This window comes from Emiliania huxleyi (assembly GCF_000372725.1).
Source record: "Emiliania huxleyi CCMP1516 unplaced genomic scaffold EMIHUscaffold_74, whole genome shotgun sequence".
NCBI classification, from domain to species: Eukaryota; Haptophyta; order Isochrysidales; family Noelaerhabdaceae; genus Emiliania; species Emiliania huxleyi.
In genome coordinates this window covers 1-20,015 of record NW_005196456.1, presented here as the reverse complement: position 1 = coordinate 20,015, position 20,015 = coordinate 1, and the positions used below count along the sequence as shown (strand labels likewise).

Genomic DNA, 20,015 nt, shown 5'->3' with positions numbered 1-20,015 from the left:
CGGGATCAGACAGAGAAGGCGAGACGGCGGCGAAGCCGCGGCCGAAGAAGTATAAGAGGGGAAGGCGGGCTCCGCAGCCGACGGCGACGCCTGACCATCAGAAAGCGAACAGGAGGGAGGACCGGGAGGAGAGGGGAGCCCCTTCGGATGGGGGGTAGGGAGATCGGGCGGAGGAGCCCTAAGTGGCGATGTCGGGTGAGAGTGACGTCATGCTCGTGTCTGGTGTTTACTAGCTCCGAGTAGAGGGGGCGTTCCGCAGCTAGGGGACACCCAAAGCGCAGAACCAACCCTCGGAGACCTGTGTTTACCGTTTACGGCCCTTTCCCTGCGAACGCGCACCCCCCCCCGGGCTAGGGCGCTCTAGCCCGTAACCCGATGCCGATCATCCGGCCCGCTGTGGGTGCGCTTCTTAGCTCCCCGGCCCTGGATGTGAGGTTAATGACTGCACTCTAAGTGCTCCAAGTGCCCATGGAGCGTCCGAGAACATCCAGAGAGCCGTGAAAGCACGCCGTGAATCGACGCGCCCTGCCTAGGTGAGGCACACACTGCCCAGGACTACGTGCCTGCCCTTCTCTCCCACCCTGCTGCACGCCACACCGGCGGTCGGCCCTTTCTGGCCACGCCGCCGCGCGCGGCAGGCCGCAGCCCCGCGGCGCTCCGACGCTCGCGGCGCGGCGCGGCGCGCACGGGGCTGCGGCCGCTGCGACGGCGGCTGCGCTGGCGGGACTCACGGAGACTCTGGCCCACACCCTGTACGAGCTAGAGTCACCCGATTCGGCCCGCGGGAGATTGTGTGGGTGTGTTTGGAGATTGATACGTGACGGAGGGGTTATTTTGCGATGGCCGATGCAGGCGGCCGACCTCTCAACCAAGCTCGAGAGGCTTCAGAACCGGGGTATCCGCGATAGATATTGCGCCCTTTCTCCTCAACGGCTATCCCTGCTTCTAGAAGTATGTTTTTCTTTTGCCAGTGGCAGTGCGCGCCAGTCCGCGCCCTTGTCGTGTGTGTGCTGTGAGAGAGGCGGGTCCAGATTCTTTTGCGAGTCCCGTGCCCAAAGAAAGAAAAAAGAAAATGCGCACTCAGGGGGGTTTCTAAAATTCCTGTGTTAGTGCCAGTCAGTGCGCGCCAGTCCCGTGCCTAGTGTAAAGAAAGAAAGAAAACACAGACGTCAAGGGAGGGATGGGCCTAGTAAAGAAATAAATAAAGAAAACGGACTAGGATGGATGGGAGGACGGCACGAACGGATGGAAAAAAAGAAAGAAAACAGACAACCCAAGGGAGGGATGGGAGGACGGCACGCCGCCACCACACAGGGATTTTAAGGAGAGGAGTGTGATGCGCTAGCCGTCACGAACGGATGGAAAGAAAGAAAGAAAGAAAACACACAACCCAAGGGAGGGATGGGAGAACGGCACGCCGCCACCACACAGAACGGATGGGCCTAGTGTTCGTGCTTCACCCTTGGGTTTCTTGCCGTCGTGCCTGGGCACTCCCAGCGGATCTCACCTAAAGTAGCCCCTCTTCGGTGCCTTGTGTCCCGCGGCCCACACGCCTCCCGACCGCTTGCGGCACCGTCGCCGCCGCACTTTTCTGATCAACTACCTCACCCTCCCTTGCGCAGGCCGGTCGGAGGCCGTCTGAGACCTCTGTGCGGACCGCGCGCAGCCCTGAGACCTCTGCGCGCTGTCGAGAGCAGCTTGGCAGGCATGGCCGACGAGACAGCGGCTGATCAGGCGCGCCTCACCCGCTCACAACCCACCACCAGACCCAGCCCGACCTGCACGCCAGCGGAGAGGCGGCTCGGCGCCATGCAGCGCCGGGCAGAGCAACCAGCACCCCATCGTGCGGCGGCGCACGCACGCCGCAGGTGGCTACACTGCCCGAGGCGCTGCTGCTCTGGGCCGAGAGCGACTCCATCCAGCCACCATCTCTGCACTCACATGATCGCTAGTACTCTACGCAGCACACCCACCGACAATGGCGGCTCTGCCGACCCAGGGGCCACGCCGCAGCGCAGCGCTCACCCTCACCGCTGCTGCTCCGGCAGGCGTCTGCCCGGACCTGGGCGCTTCTGCTCCTGCAGACGAAGCTGGCGGGCGAGGTGGCGAGGCACCGCCAATGTGCCGAGGAGCTTCGCCACCTTGCGCGAGAGCAGGTGGCGCGCGAGGTGCGTATTCAGAACCTCGAGCAGCAGCTGGCGCAGGCCGTAGCGGCATGCCGCTATGATGCGCGCAGAGAGAGCCGTGAGATTGCGCGGCGCGTCGCCCCTCTCCTCCTGGGCGACAAGGAACTGCGCCCGTTTCAGCTCGACGCGGCATGCGCGCTCTTTGACGGGCGACATACTTTCGTGCTCCGGAAGGCAGGCGATGGGAAAAGCGTGTGCTATCAGCTTCCCGCGCTCATGCGGCCGCCCACGCCAAAGCCTGCGCCGCCCAAGCTTACCCTCGTCGTGATGCCGCTGGTGGCTCTCGCGTGGGAGCAGGCGGACGAGCTCAATTCGCGCATACCCTACCTCGCCAGCGACGGTTTGCCCCGGAAGGTCGCGCACGTCCTCGACGGCGCGTCGCAGAGCCTCTTTGCCGGCGCGGAGGACGGCCCCGAGCCTTCCCGCGAGGAGCTGATCCGCTCGCTGAGCGGCCAGGCGAGCCTTCCCCGTGGCTCGCCTGAGGATCACCTCCTCGAGCGGCTGCAGGAGACGCTGCCGGGCGGAGACGCTATGAGCACGGTCCTCTTTGTGTCGCCAGAGAAGCTGGTGCGCAGTCGAGCCCTGCACGCTCTGCTCCGCATCGCGTACGAGGAGGGCTGGTGGCGCTGCGTCGCCATCGACGAGGCGCACTGTGTGGACGAGCACGGCCTTGAGTTTCGGCACGACTATCGGCTGCTAGGGGCGCTGACGGTCGTCTTCCCGGAGCTCACGTACATGCTGCTCACCGCCACCGCCTCTCCCGTCACAGTGCAGTCCCTCTGTATCACGCTCGGCATCGAGACGGACCCGGTCGTGGTGCGTGGCACAACACGGCGCGAGCAGACGGCCTACTCCGTCCCCGCCGATGCCCCTCCGGCGGCGGCCGAAGGCGCCGCGCATCCTCGCGGCGCACAATCTCCTCGGAGCCCCAGCGGCGCACCGTCTGCGCGAGGAAGCCGGTGTACCGAAGCGCGGCCATAGGCACGTGCCGCGTCGTCGTCGCGTTGCCCACGCGTATGTGCGCCATCAAGACGAGCCCAGTCTGGCGCGAGCCCCGCAGCAGCAATGACGCGGCCGATACCCCGCGACGCGCCGGCTTGCTCGAGCACGCCGTGGAAGAGCAGCGAGGTGGGGTTGTTTGCGATCGGGTCGCGCACACGCGCGATGCGGAACAGCGAGGCCTGCGCGAAAATCGAACGCAGCACCTTCCTCCGCCACCCGCCGTCGCCCCTCCCATCTTCCGGCGTGACCATGCTGCGCCAAAGCCGGGCCACGACTGGCGCGGCGCGGCTGCACTGCTTGAGGAAGGCGTCACCGTCCAACGTCAGCGACTGGCCATCCACGATCGGACCGACAACGTTGACGTGAACCTCCTGCAGTCGGCGCATGCCCTTGCGGATGCTCGGCGCCGAGAAGGAGCGCAGCCGCCGCTGGGCGGCGTCTTGAGAGCGCTGCAGCAGCGTGAGCTCGGCGCACACGAACGCCATGAGCCCAGCACGTTCCTTAGCAAGGCGATCATACACCTGCGTCATGGTTACGGTCAGGGTGAGGGTGAGGGTCAGGGTGAGGGTCAGGGTCAGGGTCAGGGTCAGGGTCAGGGTCGGTCACGGTCACGGTAAGGGTCGGAATTAGGGTCAGGGTCGGGGTCAGGGTCAGGCGCTCGCCTGCGCGGTCGGCAGCCCGCTCACCAGCTTGCGTGTAGCCTCGTTGAGGACAATCACCACAACATCAAGCATCGTGCTGCTCCTCTCCTCTTCGCGACGCTCTGCGGCGCACTCCTCCATGGACTGCTCGCGGCGCCGCTGTCTCTTCTGCGACGGCGCGGGCGAGTTGCGCGTCGCAATGCGCTTGGTCGGAACGCAAGCACCGAGAGCAGAGCGTCCCCCCCCCGCCGCGAGTCTCGCCGACGCCGCCTGCACGTCGGCGAGTACGTCGTCGGCAGCGGTGGCAATCATCTGGACATCAAGGCCTGCCGTGCGCGAGGTCTCCGCGGTGGACGCGGCGGCGAGCGCCTCGAGCAACGGCAGGAGCCCGTTGGCGACGAGCTCGTTACCAGCAGCATCGAGCATGTCCTTGGCCACATGCTGCGCAGCGGCCACCGTATCAGCAGCAAGCATCTCGTGCAGCACGTTCTGGACCTTTGCCGACGCCTGGCTGCGCCGCTCTCGCCGTGCTGCGGCCTGCGCAGCGTCAGGGCAAAGACGCCACAATCGCGACTGGCGATCCCCCACCCGCGACACGCCTTGGGCCGAGCCGGTGCGCTGCAGCTGCCACAGCTCGTTCAGTGCGGAGTCCACCTCGTCCTCGGAGAGGTCGCCCTCGTACGGCACGTCGCCATTCTCGACTGCGAGCCGCAGCAGCTCAGCAATCCGCTGCGCAGGCAGGTAACCCGCCACGCCGGCCGAGTCATCCCCGCTCTGCTGCTCATCGTCAAATGCGGCGGGGTCGCTCTCGGCCCAGAGCAGCAGCGCCTCGGGCAGTGTAGCCACCTGCGGCGTGCGTGCGCCGCCGCACGATGGGGTGCTGGTTGCTCTGCCCGGCGCTGCATGGCGCCGAGCCGCCTCTCCGCTGGCGTGCAGGTCGGGCTGGGTCTGGTGGTGGGTTGTGAGCGGGTGAGGCGCGCCTGATCAGCCGCTGTCTCGTCGGCCATGCCTGCCAAGCTGCTCTCGACAGCGCGCAGAGGTCTCAGGGCTGCGCGCGGTCCGCACAGAGGTCTCAGACGGCCTCCGACCGGCCTGCGCAAGGGAGGGTGAGGTAGTTGATCAGAAAAGTGCGGCGGCGACGGTGCCGCAAGCGGTCGGGAGGCGTGTGGGCCGCGGGACACAAGGCACCGAAGAGGGGCTACTTTAGGTGAGATCCGCTGGGAGTCCCAGCTGTGTGCTGGGGCGGGTCCCCAAGGGTGAATGTTCGTGCGATCCGAAAATTCTTTGCGACGAGGAGCGCTGGCGGGCGCGGCGCTGGGCGAGCTGCCGGCCTTGGTTGCTGTAACGAGAGCGATGATCGCCGTGCTCCCGGCTGCGGGCAAGGCAGCGGCGGCGCTCGTGGTGGCGGCCGATGTCGCGTCGCGGCTCCAGCGGTCCGTCCCCGCCTGGACGATCGGCAGCGACGCCGAGGAGGTCGCGGAAGCTGTGCGCAAGGTCGCTGGCGATGCGTCCTTCTGGCCGACGCCGTGGCTCGGCGGTCTCTTCAGTGGGCACCTGCAGACGATCTGGTACGGCCTCAACATCTTCTCGCCTCAGATCGCGCACCGCGAAGATGTGTGGCGCACCGCAGACGGCGGCACGCTCGCGCTCGCGTGGCCTGACGTGCCGGCCTCCGTCGCAGCCGACGCGCCCATCGTCCTCATCCTGCCGGGGCTCTGCGGGAGCATTGCGGGCACGGCGCACACGCTGCGCGCCATGATCTCGCAGGGCCTGCGGCCGGTGGTGCTGCACGCTAGGGGCTGCGGCAGGCCGCTCACCTCGCCGCGCTTCAGCCTGTTTGGGTCGACCGAGGACCTGCGCGAGGCGCTGATGCGCATCCTCACGCAGCGGCCGGGCGCGAGGCTCCTGCTGCACAGCATCTCAGCCGGCACAGCGCTCATGGTGCGGTACCTCGGAGAGGAGGGCGCGGCCACGCCGGTCGCCGCCGCCTTTGCCAACTGCCCTGGCTACGACATCTCTGTCTGCCTCTCCCGCTGCGGCGCGCTGTACGATTCGGCCTTCTACATCGGCGTCCTCAAGCGGCACTGGCTGCGCGGTCAGAACGGCGCCGTGCTGCGCCGCGCCGCCCCGGAGGTGTGCCGCCGCATGGAGGAGAGCAGGGACATGCACAGCTTCATGGTTGCCGCCTCGCCGTTCGCAGCCGCGCCAGAGGCGCCGCCAAAGGAGGGGCTGGGCTCGCCCGCCTCCGTCATCGGACGCGGGATTGGCAGCGTGCCTCCGGCGGCCGCGAGAACAGAGGCGCGGCCGAGGGCGCAGACGTGGAGCCCCGGCTCCTCTCGTGCCGCCGCCCGGCCCTCCGACGCGAGCAGCGGCGTCCTCGAGGCAGACGCCAGCACCGTCGCCAACGCGATTGCAGCCTACCTGGGCAAGATCTCCCCCAGATCTCCCCCAGATCTCCTCAGATCTTCCCATAGGCGTTTGCAGCCTACCTGAGCCGCTGCAACCCGATGGGCGTCGCGCACCGCATCACGGCGCGTGAGTCATAATTCAGTATTGGCGAGGGGTGTGGCACACTGCAGCGCGGCGCGTGATTGAGAGTTCATAAGTCAGAGGTGATGCGGGGCGTGGCACACCGCAGCACGGCCGCGGTGGGTGGGGTGGTGGGGTTGTGTCCAACACTGACCTCCCAATCTTTGCGACTCGTCCACGCCGCCAGGTGCCGATCCTGATCTTGAACGCTGACGACGACCCGGTCTGCAAACCCCGCAACGTCGACGACAACGCGCCGGCGCTGCTAGGCGGTCGCTCTTGCCCGAGGGCCGTGCTGCTCCGCTACGGCAAGGGAGGCCACTGCTGCTTCGCCCGAGGCCTGACGGCCGCCCGGTGGGCCGACCAGCTCAGCGCGGCCTTCTTAGCGGAGGCGACGACCGGCGCAGCGCTGGACGAGTGAGGACGCGGAGCGCATACCGTACCTGGCGCATATGCGGGTTTTTGGATTGGCTCGTCGCTCGACGCGCAGAGGCTGATATAAAAACCTCGCCGCTCGATACACCGCGCACGCGCGGGGCCTCTGCCCTCTGGTGTGCGCCGTGTTCGCGCCTCCGCACTCGATCTCTCGAACTCCCCATAGGGTTGCCTAACGTTAAGAGCTGAACAGTGTTGCTAGTGTTAACAGTAACAACAGAACAACAGTGGGGCCCCCCAACAACAGTGGCTAACGTTAGGCCGACTGAACAACAGTAAGGAAGGCCCCTGGCAGTGACCGACTTCCGAGGTCCGACGCTCCGTCGCCGCGGCTGGTGCGGACCGCGACCCTCGGCGAGGACCGCGAGGTCCCTCACAGAGCTCCGGAGTGTGCGGGTGGGTAGGCCCTAAAACGGCGGGAGGGGTAGGGGTGCCGCTGTAGAGTAGGGCGGGGTGTGGGAGGGGTCGGGAGGGCCTGCGGAGGGCGGGAGTAGAGCTTAGAGCTGTCAAACGTTAAGAGCTGAACAGTGTTGCTAGTGTTAACAGTAACAACAGAACAACAGTTGGGCTCCCCAACAACAGTAGCTAACGTTAGGCCGGCTGAACAACAATAAGGAAGGCCTGGCAGTGACCCACGGCGATCTCCAGCGTCCAGTGCGGGTAATACCCGAAAATACCTGGAAAATCCCGGGTATTCTCGGGTTTTACCCGGGTTTTTTGCCGTTTTCTGCTTGCTGGCCGCTGAACAACAGTAACAACAGTAACAAACAGTAACAGCATGGGCTGGGATGAACACTTGAACAACAGTGGCTGTCAAACGTTAAATGTGGGCCAACAGTTGCACTATTGTTGGCTGAAATCCTCAACGTTGTTCAAGTGTTCACCTCAGCCCATGCTGTTTCTGTTTGTTACTCGAGTACTGTTGTTAGATGTTACTGTTGTTCAGTGCACAGTGGTCAGCAAGAGCAGAAAATGCCAAAAAAACCCGGGTAAAAACCCGAAAATACCCGAGGGTTTCCAGGTATTTTCGGGTATTACCCGCACTGGACGCTGAAGATCGTCGTGGGTCACTGCCAGGCCTTCCTTACTGTTGTTCAGCTGGCCTAACGTTAGCTACTGTTGTTGGGGAGCCCAACTGTTTTGTTCTGTTGTTACTGTTAACACTAGCAACACTGTTCGGCTCTTAACGTTTGACAGCTCTAGGCGGGAGTGTGGACCGTGAGACCTAAAGAGCCCTCCAGCTGCCTCGCGCGGAGGGCAGAGAGGCACGAGGGTGGCGCTGGTGGGCTCGGGAGGGGGGGCTCGGGAGGGCTCACAAGGGATGGAGTGCCCGGAGGGCTCGGAGGGGCGAGCCGCCGAGCCGGGCTCGGGGGTCTCGGAGGGCTCGGAGGGCTCGGAGGACTCGGAGGGCTCAAGGATCGACCCCTCCCCGAGCCCTAATGGAGCCCTCCAGCCCTCCAGCCCTCCGAGCCCTCCGAGCCCTCCGTGCTCCGAGCCCTCCGAGCCCTCTTGGGGGGCAGTCACATAAGCCGCGAAAGGGTTTTTTATCTTTTTGCGACCCCTCCCGGAGGGCCCTTCCGACCCCTCTCGAGGCCTCCCGTCACGAAGATCCTCCCTTGTCCGACCGTCCCTCCTGAGCCCTGGCTGTCAGGCTGTCAGGTGCTGTCAGGTGATCTGTCGGGCTGTCGGGCAGCTGTCAGGCATTGTCAGGTGCCTCTGTCAGACCAGCTGTCAGGTGCTGTCAGTGCTGTCGGGTGCTGTCGGGTGCGTGCCTGACAGTCGAGGTGCTCTGTAGCTGTCGGGTGCTGTCGGAGCTGTCGGGTGTTGCTGTCAGACGCTGTCGGAGCTGTCAGAGCTGTCAGGCTGCTGCTGCTGTCAGACGTTGGGCTGTTGCTGTCAGGTGCTGTCAGGTGGTGCTGTCGGGGTGCTGTCAGGCTCTGACACACACCAGCCACACTTATGACACTATCAAGAGGAGACCAGCAGGACTCTACTACACATACTCTCAGCCTCTCCTCCTACACGGCGTGATCACGCCGGCGGCGGCGGCCGCCTGGGGAGCGCATATGGCGGCGCAGGCGCAGGCGGCGGCGGCGGCACAGACGGCGGCGGCCACCCCCACCCAGACGCCGTAGGCATATGACTGTAGGGCCCCAGAAGGCTAGCTGGTAGCTTCATTTGTAGTAGCACAGCCGCCGGTGCTAGAGAGGGGTCCCCGCAGACGCGCAGAGGTGTGGGACGGAAGGGTTGAGAGAGAGACCCATGACCATCCCATGACTACATGGACCACACTCACATGTCTTTGCATGTAATAGTTTTGTTATACCCTCATGGGGCACAAGAAAGAGGCTCTACGGGGTCTGACTGTGTACGGTCTGTGCTGCTGTCGGGCTGTCAGCGCTGCTGTCAGGCCACTGTGTGCTGTCGGGCTGTCGCGGGGCAGCTGTCAGGCTGTCACGTTAGGGCCTGACAGCGACGGAGCACCTCGACTGTCAGACTCTGCTGTCAGGCTGTCAGATACGTGCTGTCAGACTGTCGGAGAAAGTGCTGTCAGCGCTGTCAGTCAGGCTGTCGGGCACTGTCAGGCGCTGTCCGGGGTTCGCTGTCAGGCTGTCAGACCAGGGCTCAGCGTCCCTCCGAGCCCACCCGGCGTCCGGGGAGGGGGTTAGCCCTGTGGAGCCCTCCCGACGCCGATCCGACTGGGACCCCTCCAGCCCTGTCTGTCTGTGGGCTGGCGAGCCCTTCGGTCGGACGGAGGGGTGGAAGTGGGAGGGCTCGAAGGAAGACGGAGGGCCCGGTAAACACTGCTGCGTGGTCCGTCCGCTTCTGTGTGTGTGTCCGTGCTGAGCCGTGTGCGGTGTGGCGCCGCACACACACCGCTGTCTCAGGTCTCGACACCTCCCGCCCTAGACTCTACTCCTGGTGAACCTTCTTTTCTAGACCGGAAGGATTGAGAGCAGCCTCGCTCTCAATCCTTCCGGTCTAGAAGAAGGTTCACCTCTACTGGACGAACGACGCTTTCGAGGCCCCCGTTCGTTTCCGCCCGTGTACTACACAAGCCTCTCGCTCGCCCTCCCTCCCGTCCGGCGGCACACCTGCGACCTGGCGCTGGCCTCTTTCTATCGCAGCGCACTCGCCATCTGTGGCCTAGCGCAGCGCGAGCTCGCTCCATGCTCGGATTCCGGTCCCAGAGATAACGATGGCGAAACTTCCGCCGCCGCCGCCCCCGCGGGCCGACTCGCGCTGCCCGCTGCCGTCGCTGGCGCACCTGCGGGGCTCCGACTGGGCCAGTGTGTACGAGCCGTCCGACGACACGTACCTCCTCCTCGACGCCCTCGCCGCCGACCTCGCCGTGCTGCGCGCTGCGCTGCCCGGCGTCGTGCTCGAGCTCGGCTCGGGCTCCGGCTGCGTCATCACCGGGCTGGCCCAGATCCTGGCGCGCGGCGGAGTGCCGGCCGCGTCCGCCGCCCTCGTGGCCACCGACCTCAACGCGTCCGCCAACGCGGCGACCGCCGCCACCGCCGCCGCCAACAGCGTGCCGCTCGAGGTGGTGCGCGCCGACCTGCTCGGCGCAGTGCGGCCTGGGACGGTCGACGTGCTGCTCTTCAACCCTCCGTACGTGCCCACCTCGGAGGAGGAGGCGGCGGGTGGGCAGGCCGAGCGCGACATCTCCGCCGCCTGGGCGGGCGGGCCCGACGGTCGCGTGGTCGTGGACCGGCTGCTGCCTGACCTCGGCCGGCTGCTCTCTGCGAGAGGGGTGCGTCTACAGTCCGATGCGAACTAGAGACGAGGAGATCACATGCTGCCTGACCTCGGCCGGCTGCGAGAGAAAGGTGCGCTACCACCACCTCGTGTGTGTGTGGAGACGTTCCCCTCACCTGGCCTCACACCTCAGGTCTTCTACTTGCTCGGCGTGCGCGAGAACAGACCCGACGAGCTAGCGGCGCAGGTGGAGGCGCAGCACGGCATGCGCGCCGAGCTGATCGCTGAGCGGCGCGCGCAGAACGAGCGCCTCTTTGTGATGCGCTTCTCGCGGAGCCAACCTGCCTCCGCGTGAGCGCGCCCCCATGACGCATGTGAGGTGAGCTCCACCTGGCAGCGGTGAAGACTTGCCTTCTTGGGCGGCGTCCGTTTTCTTGTAATCCTCCTTACTCCTGGTGTTAGATGTGACCGTCAGGAGGCGGAGCGCCGGCGGTCAAGTTTCCAAGCTCAGAAAGAAAAAAAGCTAAAAGGGCGATGCCGATGGCGCGTTCCCCGCGACGAGAAGAGCAGCAACAGAGCCTCAGTTTCAGAGCCGTGAAAGCACGCCGTGAATCGACACGCCGTGAAAGCGCAGAACCAACCCTCGGAGACCTGTGTTTACCGTTTACGGCCCTTTCCCTGCGAACGCGGTAGGTAGGTAGGTAGAAAGGTGAAGAACAGCCAGGCTCGGACTGGACACCAACGCGGTATGCGCACCCCCCCCAGGGCTAGGGCTCTCTAGCCCGTAACCCGATGCCGATCATCCGGCCCGCTGTGGGTGCGCTTCTTAGCTCCCCGGCCCTGGATGTGAGGTTAATGACTGCACTCCAAGTGCTCCAAGTGCCCATGGAGCGTCCGAGAACATCCAGAGAGCCGTGAAAGCACGCCGTGAATCGACGCGCCCTGCCTAGGTGAGGCACACACTGCCCAGGACTACGTGCCTGCCCTTCTCTCCCACCCTGCTGCACGCCACACCGGCGGTCGGCCCTTTCTGGCCACGCCGCCGCGCGCGGCAGGCCGCAGCCCCGCGGCGCTCCGACGCTCGCGGCGCGGCGCGGCGCGCACGGGGCTGCGGCCGCTGCGACGGCGGCTGCGCTGGCGGGACTCACGGAGACTCTGGCCCACACCCACCGCCTCGCCGGCCCCTCTGCTGACGCCGCTCTTGCCCCCTCCCGCGCGCAGAGCACACCCCCCTCCTTCAAGAACCCCCAAAAACCCAAGTGCGCCGCCCACCCTGCCTCGCGCGGCCACCCCTCGCTGCGCTCTGCGGCAGCTGCTCCCTCTCCGGCCTGGCCGCCTCCGCCGAGCGTCGCCGTCCCGCGCGCGCAGAAAAAAAAAAGCATGCAGAACGCCTACGCCACCGCCTCGCTCTACGTTGGTGACCTCCACAACGAGGTCACTGAGGCTCTCCTCTTCGAGCTCTTCAACGCTGTCGGCCCCGTCGCCTCGATCCGCGTCTGCCGCGACTCGGTGACGCGCCGCTCGCTGGGCTACGCTTACGTGAACTTTCACTCCGTCGTCGACGCCGAGCGCGCGCTCGAGACGATGAACTACACTCTCATCAAGAACAAGCCGTGCCGCATCATGTGGTGCCACCGCGACCCGTCGCTCCGCAAGTCGGGGACCGGCAACGTCTTCATCAAGAACCTGGACAAGTCGATCGACAACAAGGCGCTGTACGACACCTTCTCCGCCTTCGGCAACATCCTCTCCTGCAAGGTGGCCACCGACGAGTCCGGCGCCTCCAAGGGCTACGGCTTCGTGCACTACGAGACGCAGGAGGCCGCGCAGATGGCTGTGACCCGCGTCAACGGCATGCTGCTCAACGGCAAGAAGGTCTTCGTGGGCTTCTTCGTGTCGCGGAAGGAGCGGTCGACGGACGAGAACGAGAAGGCCTTCACCAACGTCTTCATCAAGAACCTGCCCGTCGAGTGGGAGGACACCGAGCTCAACGAGCTCTTCGCCGAGTGCGGCACGATCAAGTCGTCGGTCGTGATGAAGGCACTCCCTAGAGACACTTCCTAGACACTTCCTAGAGACACTTCCTAAGTCGTCGGTCGTGATGAAGGCTGCCGACGGCAAGTCCAAGGGCTTCGCCTTCGTCAACTACGAGACGCACGAGGAGGCGGCCAAGGCGGTGGAGGAGCTCAACGGCAAGGAGGTGAACGGCAAGGCCATCTTCGTCGGCGCCGCGCAGAAGAAGCGGGACCGCGAGCGCGAGCTGCGCGAGAAGTTCGAGGCGCTCAAGGTGGAGCGCGCGTCGAAGTTCACCGGCATCAACCTGTACGTCAAGAACCTGGACGACGAGGTGGACGACGAGCAGCTGCGCGAGGCGTTCGTGCCGTTTGGCAACATCACCTCCGCCAAGGTGATGGTGGACGACAAGGGCGCCTCGCGCGGCTTCGGCTTCGTCTGCTTCGCCGTGCAGGAGGAGGCCACCAAGGCTGTGGCCGAGATGAACGGCCACATCCTCGGCCAGAAGCCGCTGTACGTGGCGCTGGCGCAGCGCAAGGACGAGCGGAAGAACATGCTCGAGCAGCAGCACCAGTCGCGGCCTGGCGGCGGCCGCATGTCGGGCGGCGGCGGCGGGCCGATGTACGGCCAGATGCCGCCGCAGATGGCGATGTACGGCCAGATGCCGCCGCAGGGGCCGGCGGGCGCGCGCGGTTTCATGTACCCGCAGCAGATGATGATGCGGCCGATGGGGCCGGGCGGCGCGTACCAGCCGATGGGGCAGATGGCCAACTACAACTACGGCGCCATCGCCATGGGCGGCCGCGGCGGCGGCCGCGGCGGCATGCAGGGCGGCCCGGGCGGCCGCGGCGGCAAGCAGGGCCGCGGCGGCGGCGGCATGCAGCAGATGGGCCCGGGCCGCGGCGGCGGCATGATGGGCCCGGGCGGTCCGCAGGGCCGGATGGGCAAGGGCGGCGGCCCGCGCGGCCCCGGCCAGATGCCCCCCATGGGCATGCCCGGCCAGCCGATGCCGATGGGCCCGCCCGGCGGCCAGCAGGGGCCGCCGCAGGCGCCCGGCCAGCTGAACGCTGCGACCCTCGCGGCGGCGCCGCCGGAGCAGCAGAAGCAGCTGCTGGGCGAGCGGCTCTTCCCGCTCATCCAGGCGCAGGAGCCCGCCATGGCCGGCAAGATCACCGGCATGCTCCTCGAGATGGACAACGGCGAGCTGCTCAACCTGCTCGAGTCGCCCGACGCGCTCAACGCGAAGATCATGGAGGCCATCTCGGTGCTGCAGATGCACACGGATCAGGCGGCCAAGCAGGAGGGCGCCGACCCGCAGTGAGCGCCGCGGCGCGCCCGTCGTCCGCGCGACGGCGGCTGCCGTGGATCCGCGCGGCGCGCCCCTCGCCCCGACGTCTTTGGGGGGCGAGGCGCGGAACGCTCTTCTGCCGGGCCCACCGGGGGGTGTGTCTTTCGCGGCGCATGCCAGCTTCTCCCGGCCCCCCTCTCTTGACTGAGGCAGCGCGGGGGCCGCGCACGACCGGCGTCAGCGATAAAGGGGTTCTCGCTGCGCCCATGCCGGGCTGGAGACGAAGGTGTGCGTCGAGGTTCCGGAGAGAGGGGCGTTCCTGGCCGCGCCGCGGGGCGTCCATGGCACAATTTGAAGGTGCAAGATCGTGCGTGAGGATGCGATTTTTTGTCTTTTGCGCTCTGAGAGAAAAACAACTAGCAGCAAAAGGGCCCCGCGACGAAATGCGAGCAGCCTCGGGCTCGAGAGACAGAGAGGTGCGGCCCGCCCCCGGCGCCGGCGGCGCCGCCCCGCCCCGCCGCCCGGGGCGCGCGCGGGGGCCACGCGCCGCGCGGACGACCGGGGCAGCGCCCCGCCGCGGGCAGCGCACGCACACGCCGCCTCCGTCTGTTCGCCCGCTCCCACGAGCACGTACAGCCCGCCGCGAGGCCCTTACGCCAAGATCTCAGCTCCATCTCGCGCCCCAAGCTTTCCGTATGACCAGCTCGAGGTAGCCGGTCGTCTCGTCCACCTGACAGACAGAGCGGCGCGCCGTTCCGCACTATACGCGCGTACGCACTACCGCCGCCCCTCGCCTCCCGGCTGAACGTGAGCGCGGGCAACGCCGCCAGAATCACTTCCGCCGTCGTTGCCACCGTCGCCGCGCCCTTGATGTGCCCGCCGACGACCGAGCCGTCGGCGCGGGAGACCGCGGCGTGGAGGTGGAAGCCCTTGCCGCACTCAGAGATCGTGCCCACGAGAGAGACAATCTCGAGCGGCTCGCGCAGCTCGAGGAACTCGCATGCGCCGGCGAGCCGAAGCCGCAGCGCGGACAGCGAGCCCACACAAGTTGTTATCGACGCGGAGCTGAGACGCTGCCGCGCACAATAGCCTGCGAGCGCGTTCACCAGATCGTCGCCGCATCGCAGGCGCAGCGCGTGGTGCACCGCAGGCGAAGAGAGGACGCTGTTGGACCTAGACGCGGTGCGAGATCGGCGCAGCCAGCCCGAGGGCCGTGAGGACGCCCGAGTCGCGCAGGCGACGCCCGCGGATGCGATAACGATTGCGATCACGGCGCCAGGAGAGGAGAGGGCGACCATCACAAGGTGTGAGACCAGCTGGTGAGGCGGCACTGTCGGGTGTCTCTCTTCAGCGCTCCGCTTACACTTACCTGTGAAGTGTGAACAGCGGATTTTGAATCAGCGTTCTCCTTGAACGATATCGGTGTCGAAACACCGCTCTGACAGCGCTCACAGCTGCGTCCACAACGCGCAACACACGGTTCAGGGCTCCTACACATAGGGGGTGTGACCTGCCCTGTCGACCTTACGACGGGCGCGCTGCGGTCGCACGCCTCCCAAGTCATATGCCACGGCGTGCGACCTAGATCAGCACACGCGCTTCTGCTCGCATACACTCATACAATCAATGAACTGATGACACCAACCACCCATGTGCCATGAGTGCGTTAGGGCTAGCAGTAGGCCGCTAGCCTGTGAGGGAGCGTCCATAGACGCCTCACAAGACCACACACACGGTCTTGTCCGTGCCTTGCGGCCGGCGAGATTGCTAGAGGCGGAGCGGTCGCAGCTCTAGCCTAGCACGTTACTCCCTGTCGTCTGTTGTGCTGTTGTGCCCTTGTTTGTTCCCTTGGCACCGTGTGTGCTGGGGGGGGGGCGACAGGGATGACGTGGCCCTGAGTTATGTATACGCCGACTCAGGGTGTGTGGCAGCCAACTGGCTGTGTGTCTTGACTCTTGTGAGCCTGTTTGTGTCTGTGTGTGCGCTCGTGCGTGTCGTCATCATCTGTCCCGCGTCCACCCATACCGCGTTGGTGTCCAGTCCGAGCCTCTGGCTGTTCTTCACCTTCCTACCTAACCTAACATGACTCGCGCCAAAACGCCCTACCTTGAGCACTTGAGCACTTGATAGGGTCGATTCCGCATGGTACGGGCGCCCTACCTACCTACCTATCCCCAGGCCGCGCAGCGAAGCGAAAAAAGACGCAAATAGGGGGTACCTACCTGTTGTAGGGCCCTCTGGGGCAGTCAAAACCGGACCTACCTACCTATTGCATAACACCCTAGGTGGAGTGATAGGCTGAAATCCGCCGTTAATTTCTAGAGTCGCTGTCGCAACCCTAGAAATCAACGCCGGATTCCACCCTAGTCACTCCACCTAGGGTGTCTAAGGCCGCCATCTCTATTCCGTTCGAGTGGCCGCTCTGCATCGATCCGACGCACATCATCACGAGTGACGGATCACAGGTCATCTCTCCCTATGCAGTCGATGATGTGACGCGGGACACGCGTCTATCCGAGGGGAAAAGGACATTTCCGTCTTCGCATCTCGGCGTCTCCACCGCCGGGTCTGCTCTGTCGTGCTCTTCGAAGAGTGCGGCCAGTCTGACCACGAACCTGCCGTGACGCCGTGGTGCGACCCGAGCGCGACTGCCAGAGAGGTCGATCTCTTCAACGTCGCGGCGGGGGATCGGCTGCGTGTCTACATCGTAGTCGACTCACTCGCCGCCGTCCCTGAAAACGAGCCATTCTGTCCGATCGTTCCTCAACAACCTGTCCCACCGCCGCCTCCGTTTCTGCCGTGCGCCTGCGACCGCACACCAGCGCTGCCGATGCCAGCCTCGCCAGAAGCTCCGCCGCCAATGCCGCCACTGCCAAACATTCCCACTGCCGACGCGTTGCAACGAGCAAGAGCCCTCGTACGTGACGGCGCCGGAACCATACGACCCCGAGCGCCCGCCCACAACTTTCTCGCCCGTCGTATGATCGAGGCGAATCGTGCTGATCGAGAAGACAGCGTCAATCTTCCGAACGATCCACGCACATTCCGCAAGCTCGGCGAGCACCTGCGCGCCATCGAGCTGCAGCCCCTGCGAGTGTGCTACAACTGCGGCATGTGCAACTATCCAACTCGCAACGACACAGTGGTGGTGCCAGCGTCCGGGCCGCACGACTGTCGCGCGTGGCGAGTCTTCGAGCAGGCCATTCGTCGCCACGCAACGCAGCACTCCCTCGATCCAAACCTACCAGAAGAGATGCAGCAGGTCTTCATGTGCGAAGAGGTGACTGACCGAGATGGGCCACATCGCCGCGTCTATACGTGCAGCACGTGTCGGAAAGATCGGGCCCGCGACCCATCGCAGTACGACCTCTTCGATGGCGTCCGCGCGCGCGCCCTGCACGGCTTCGTGTACCATGAGCTCGACACCGGACTGCCGCTCCCACCCCTTGCAGCACTGACGGCTGATGAGCGACGTATGTGCTCCATCGTCAAGATGGCCGACGCCGCGTACAGCCCAGCGTACTCGAGCGTCGGGTACGAGCATTTCCACGGAGGAGCCTTCTTCGAGCCTGCCGACTTCCACGGGCTGTGCACGCTGCTCGTACGGGACGCAGCGGAGACGCCGCCGGATGATATGCGCGTTCATAACGCTCTACAATATCTCGCTGCCGAGCGTGGCAACGAGCTTCTGCGATCCACCCTCTCTTGCTATGAACGGAGGCGCGCCAATGCTCCGAACGACATGTTTCCGGCCGCAGCAGGCTTCGGTGGACAGCCAATCATGCGATGGACCGATGTCCCGACGCCGCGGCGAGCCTGCGCTCGGTCGCAATCTCTTCCGCCGCCGCGAGCTGCAGCGCGACTGACGTGCGCTGGGCCTGCAGCGACAGCCACGACCGCGTCGACCAGCTCGCCTCGTCCTCGTGCTGCCGCTTCGAGAGCTTGTTGCGCACCTTGTCCTTCATTCATTCATCTGGTAGAACAGCCGCTTGACCGCGTTGCACCACCCGCCGAAGGTTTCGAACAGGTACATCTGCACGTCGGTGTCAGAGCGCGAGAGGGCGTGCGCGTAGTCCGCCTTCTTGTACGCCACGTAGCCGCCGCCGTCGCTCGGCCTGAAGTCGCCGTCCCCGACAGCGCCGCGCTGCTCGAGGCCGAAGACGTCCGCGCTCGTGCCGGGCTCGGTGTTGCCGAGGCCGACGAAAGCGCCTCGCTGGCCGACGTCCTCCGGGTTGGAGGAGAGCGGGTCCTTGAACTTGACGTCGCCGACGAGGCGTGAGCGCGAGCGGCCGGCGCCCGCCACCGAGACGTCGGGCCGGTAGTCGTTAGAGTAGCCGAGGTGGTCCCGCGGCTCCACCTCGACGAGCATGCCCCACACGCTCCGCATGACCTTGGCCAGGGCGGCGAGGAGGCTGTTATGGCGGCCGCAGTGCCCGAGGCGGCCGATGTTGCTGGCCGCGTCGCCCAGTGGGTCCTTGCCGCCGCGCGCCGAGCAGGTCAGCGCGCCCCGCGCGAGCGCCTCGTCGAGTGGTAGCCCGAGGCGCCGCTGGACGGCGATGCGCAGCGCCCACGTCGGGATACGAAAGTCGCGGCGCGAGGGGACGGCGTTGAGGAAGGCGCCCGCCTGGTACTGGCTGACGGCGATGAAGCGCACCGCCTCCCGCCTAGCCACGCCCGGTAGCTGCAGCGCATTCCAAAAGCCGAGCCATGCTGCATGATGAATGATCTGGGAGTATACTAATTATTACGGCGAGGACGCACCGCGAAGTACGCGTACAAACAACGAACGCCGCTACTACACCTGCTGATTCATACAAGTGTACAACTAGTAAGGATACTACAGGGGCGAGACACCCTAGGTGGAGTGACTAGGGTGGAATCCGGCGTTGATTTCTAGGGTTGCGACAGCGACTCTAGAAATTAACGGCGGATTTCAGCCTATCACTCCACCGAGGGTGTTAGGGTGTCACCGTGTGGTCAACAGACCACCGGGAAAAAGAATTTTAAGTCGCCCTCTCACAACACTAGGCACGGGCGGGACTGGCGCGCACTGGCCACTATAAGAAATGTACACCGTCGTGGGTACGTCGGCAAGCAATCACCACCTCGTTACCCTCACGAGTTACGTGTAAGCAAAAAGAGAGCTAGAATGGGGCCGGCCAGCTCTCCCTTACATTCGACCCTTACATAGAGAGCTCCCGTACGAATCTCATGTAGACATTGGCCGATGAAAGCTACACAGCCCGCTCGAGCCCGCTCACAGCCCGCCACACTTACGCGTGGCTGCAAGCCCCGCAGAGGTGCGGGCGAGAGGGCGGCCCGAGCCCGAAAGGGCCCGCCCTCGGTCTTGCTCTACATGGTAACGGATAAGAAGAGAAACACCACGAGATATGGACCGCACCTTCCTCAGCATCGTGCACGCGCCCGTCAATGGCAAGTTCACCGACCGCGTGGCGCGCGTCACCGGACCCGCGGACTTTTGGGTCAAGTCGGTCACCTTTTCCCTCAACCTGATTGTGCTCACAAAGAAGAGCGATCGCGACTGCGTGCAGGTGGGCCCCTACATCTGGCCAGAAAAGCTGTCGCGGACCTGCCCCGCGTCGCGGCAGAGAGGGCCGCCAGACCCGGCGGATGATCCGTTCTGGCGATGGTGCCAGCGCCACGGTGGGGAGGGCGCTGGGAGGCCGTCCGGCGCGTCGACGGGGACCGAGCACATCTTCCGCGCCGAGATCCAGGAGCTGAGGAGACGCAACGGCGCGCTGCAGGCGGAGCTGACAGCCGCGAGGGGGGCGAGGGGGCGAGGGCGGGCGAGTGGTCCAGCGGAGGGCAGGTAGCACTGGAAAAGAAAGAAAGGGCCCAAAATGAGAGGGGTGGAGGTTCACTACAGACCGCCACCACACAGAAAACAGTGCTCAAACGACAAATACGAAATATACGGTAACCCACACAAGGGAGGGGGATGGGACCGCCACCACACAACGGCCAAAATCTCACTTTTGTCTTTAACTTTCATGAGCAACAAACTTCTGCACGCTCAGCCCCTGGACGAGGACCACACAAGAACTGGTGCATGGCCTACACTGACGATGCAGCGAACAAGCGTGCAGCGACTGGTCCGTCGTCGTTCTCCACACGCTGACCGCAAGACCGCTGTGGCCTGCTGTGGCGTGGCAACGGTGAACGAGCAAGCATGCGGGGAGAAACGGCATTGTGCATGTG

At 65.3% G+C, this 20,015-nt stretch overlaps 7 protein-coding genes across 7 annotated transcripts; 4 read left to right on the top strand and 3 right to left on the bottom strand.

Annotated features, from left to right (window-relative positions):
- Nucleotides 1-375: 375 nt before the first annotated feature.
- On the top strand, nucleotides 376-2,895 carry EMIHUDRAFT_217430 (hypothetical protein; the record flags this gene model as incomplete). Its single annotated transcript, XM_005760690.1, has 3 exons — nucleotides 376-434; nucleotides 2,000-2,753; nucleotides 2,887-2,895. The coding sequence occupies 3 exons, from the start codon at nucleotides 376-378 to the stop codon at nucleotides 2,893-2,895; spliced, it is 822 nt and encodes a 273-aa protein (XP_005760747.1).
- A 139-nt stretch (nucleotides 2,896-3,034) lies between these two features.
- Nucleotides 3,035-4,836, bottom strand: EMIHUDRAFT_217429 (hypothetical protein; the record flags this gene model as incomplete). Its single annotated transcript, XM_005760689.1, has 5 exons — nucleotides 3,035-3,057; nucleotides 3,127-3,688; nucleotides 3,875-4,366; nucleotides 4,418-4,530; nucleotides 4,701-4,836. 5 exons carry the CDS (start codon nucleotides 4,834-4,836, stop codon nucleotides 3,035-3,037), a joined length of 1,326 nt encoding a protein of 441 aa, XP_005760746.1.
- Nucleotides 4,837-5,089: 253 nt separating this feature from the next.
- EMIHUDRAFT_453071 (hypothetical protein) lies at nucleotides 5,090-6,375 on the top strand (the record flags this gene model as incomplete). Its single annotated transcript, XM_005760688.1, has 2 exons — nucleotides 5,090-6,226; nucleotides 6,304-6,375. The coding sequence occupies 2 exons, from the start codon at nucleotides 5,090-5,092 to the stop codon at nucleotides 6,373-6,375; spliced, it is 1,209 nt and encodes a 402-aa protein (XP_005760745.1).
- Nucleotides 6,376-9,963: 3,588 nt separating this feature from the next.
- EMIHUDRAFT_217426 (hypothetical protein) lies at nucleotides 9,964-10,850 on the top strand (the record flags this gene model as incomplete). Its single annotated transcript, XM_005760687.1, has 4 exons — nucleotides 9,964-9,977; nucleotides 10,085-10,241; nucleotides 10,341-10,550; nucleotides 10,689-10,850. 4 exons carry the CDS (start codon nucleotides 9,964-9,966, stop codon nucleotides 10,848-10,850), a joined length of 543 nt encoding a protein of 180 aa, XP_005760744.1.
- An 883-nt stretch (nucleotides 10,851-11,733) lies between these two features.
- Nucleotides 11,734-14,214, top strand: EMIHUDRAFT_422478 (hypothetical protein). The gene is made up of 3 exons (XM_005760686.1): nucleotides 11,734-11,754; nucleotides 11,864-12,535; nucleotides 12,603-14,214. Exons 2-3 carry the CDS (start codon nucleotides 11,876-11,878, stop codon nucleotides 13,827-13,829), a joined length of 1,887 nt encoding a protein of 628 aa, XP_005760743.1. The 5' UTR covers nucleotides 11,734-11,754; nucleotides 11,864-11,875; the 3' UTR covers nucleotides 13,830-14,214.
- A 246-nt stretch (nucleotides 14,215-14,460) lies between these two features.
- Nucleotides 14,461-15,094, bottom strand: EMIHUDRAFT_106035 (hypothetical protein; the record flags this gene model as incomplete). Its single annotated transcript, XM_005760685.1, has 2 exons — nucleotides 14,461-14,526; nucleotides 14,558-15,094. The coding sequence occupies 2 exons, from the start codon at nucleotides 15,092-15,094 to the stop codon at nucleotides 14,461-14,463; spliced, it is 603 nt and encodes a 200-aa protein (XP_005760742.1).
- Nucleotides 15,095-17,757: 2,663 nt separating this feature from the next.
- Nucleotides 17,758-19,293, bottom strand: EMIHUDRAFT_106034 (hypothetical protein; the record flags this gene model as incomplete). Its single annotated transcript, XM_005760684.1, has 2 exons — nucleotides 17,758-18,477; nucleotides 19,198-19,293. Coding segments are annotated over 2 exons (816 nt in total), but the record flags the coding sequence as incomplete, so codon positions are not given.
- Between the last annotated feature and the right edge of the window lie 722 nt (nucleotides 19,294-20,015).